Source organism: Eurypyga helias, unplaced genomic scaffold, assembly GCF_000690775.1.
Source record: "Eurypyga helias isolate BGI_N326 unplaced genomic scaffold, ASM69077v1 scaffold19787, whole genome shotgun sequence".
NCBI classification, from domain to species: Eukaryota; Metazoa; Chordata; class Aves; order Eurypygiformes; family Eurypygidae; genus Eurypyga; species Eurypyga helias.
The window spans coordinates 1-1,075 of record NW_010260020.1 but is presented as its reverse complement, the minus strand read 5'-3'; the positions used below and the strand labels follow the sequence as shown (position 1 = coordinate 1,075).

Sequence of the window (1,075 nt, the reverse complement as noted above, 5' to 3'; positions counted from 1 at the left end):
TCGTGCCCACCCGCTCTTTTAGGGAGGAGAGGTGCTCGGGGGGGGGCATCCTGGCTTGCTGGTCCCACCGCTGCAGCTCTTCTGCAGCAGCAGCAACCCCACTGCGAGACTGGAGCTGTGAGAAGGGGAAAGCCGAGCCCCCCATCCTGCCGGGGGGGGTCCTGCAGCCTGGAGCTGCTGCGGGTGCTGGGACAGCCCAGTTCAGGGTCTGAACGTGGCCCCCAAATGCTGGCTGGGGCACTGTCCCCACCAAACCGGTCCTCTGGGCTGCTGGCAGAGCTTCTGCCGACCACCACTGGGCATCGGAGGGGGCCCGTCCACCCCAGCATCCCCAGGTCTACCCAGACACCCCTGGGAGCCCCCGCGCCTGCTAGGGACGCCAAGACCCCCCTCTCCTCAGCAGGGGATTAGGCGAAGCCGGCAAAGGAAGGCTGGCTTCCGCACCCGGCCCCCTCCCCCTGAGACTGAGCTGGTGCAAACATGACCCAGAAGCAGGTCACTGCCGTGGGGCTATTTCGCAACCGGAATGTCAGAGGGGCCCATCTGCCCTTGCTGGGGGCTGTGTGGGCTGGGGGCTCGGTGCCTCTTAAGCTGCAGAGTCCTTTCCCGATCCTCCCCCCTCCCCAGAGCAAGCCCTCTGGCCCCCTGAGGTGTGCAGAGCCTGCACCCAGCCAGACTGAGCCCAGAGCAGCTGCCCACAGCACCCACAGGGCAAGGGGCTGCCTCCCCATCGCAGGATGCTGCCCTGCGCCACCCGGGGTGCCCCTCCCCCAGGCTCCGGTACCTTGTACCCCCCGATGCGGTGGTCGGGTTTGAACTCCTTGCCGTTCTTCAGCCAGCGCAGCGTGGGGTTGGGTGTCCCGCTCGACGGACACTTGAACTTCACCGTTTTGGCGGCAGGGACGGCGTGGAGCTTCTTCTCCATCTTCTCGGGATAGGTCCAGTAGGGAGCGATGGCCTCTGAGGAGCAGAGCCGGGGGGGGTCAGCACAGGCACCCAGCGAAACCCAACGGGGCTTCACCCACTGCAGCTCCAGCATCTTGCTCCTGGATGAACCCCAAGGATGCCCAGGGTA

At 66.5% G+C, this 1,075-nt stretch overlaps 1 protein-coding gene across 1 annotated transcript in view; it reads right to left on the bottom strand.

Annotated features, from left to right (window-relative positions):
• Positions 1–960, bottom strand: part of LOC104512051 (fibroblast growth factor receptor 1-like) — a gene marked incomplete at both ends in the record, with an annotated part of 4,438 nt that extends 3,478 nt beyond the window's left edge. The window contains one exon of the mRNA XM_010154885.1: positions 785–960. Coding sequence (XP_010153187.1) covers positions 785–960 — 176 coding nt within the window. The remainder of the gene's footprint in view (positions 1–784) is intronic.
• Between the last annotated feature and the right edge of the window lie 115 nt (positions 961–1,075).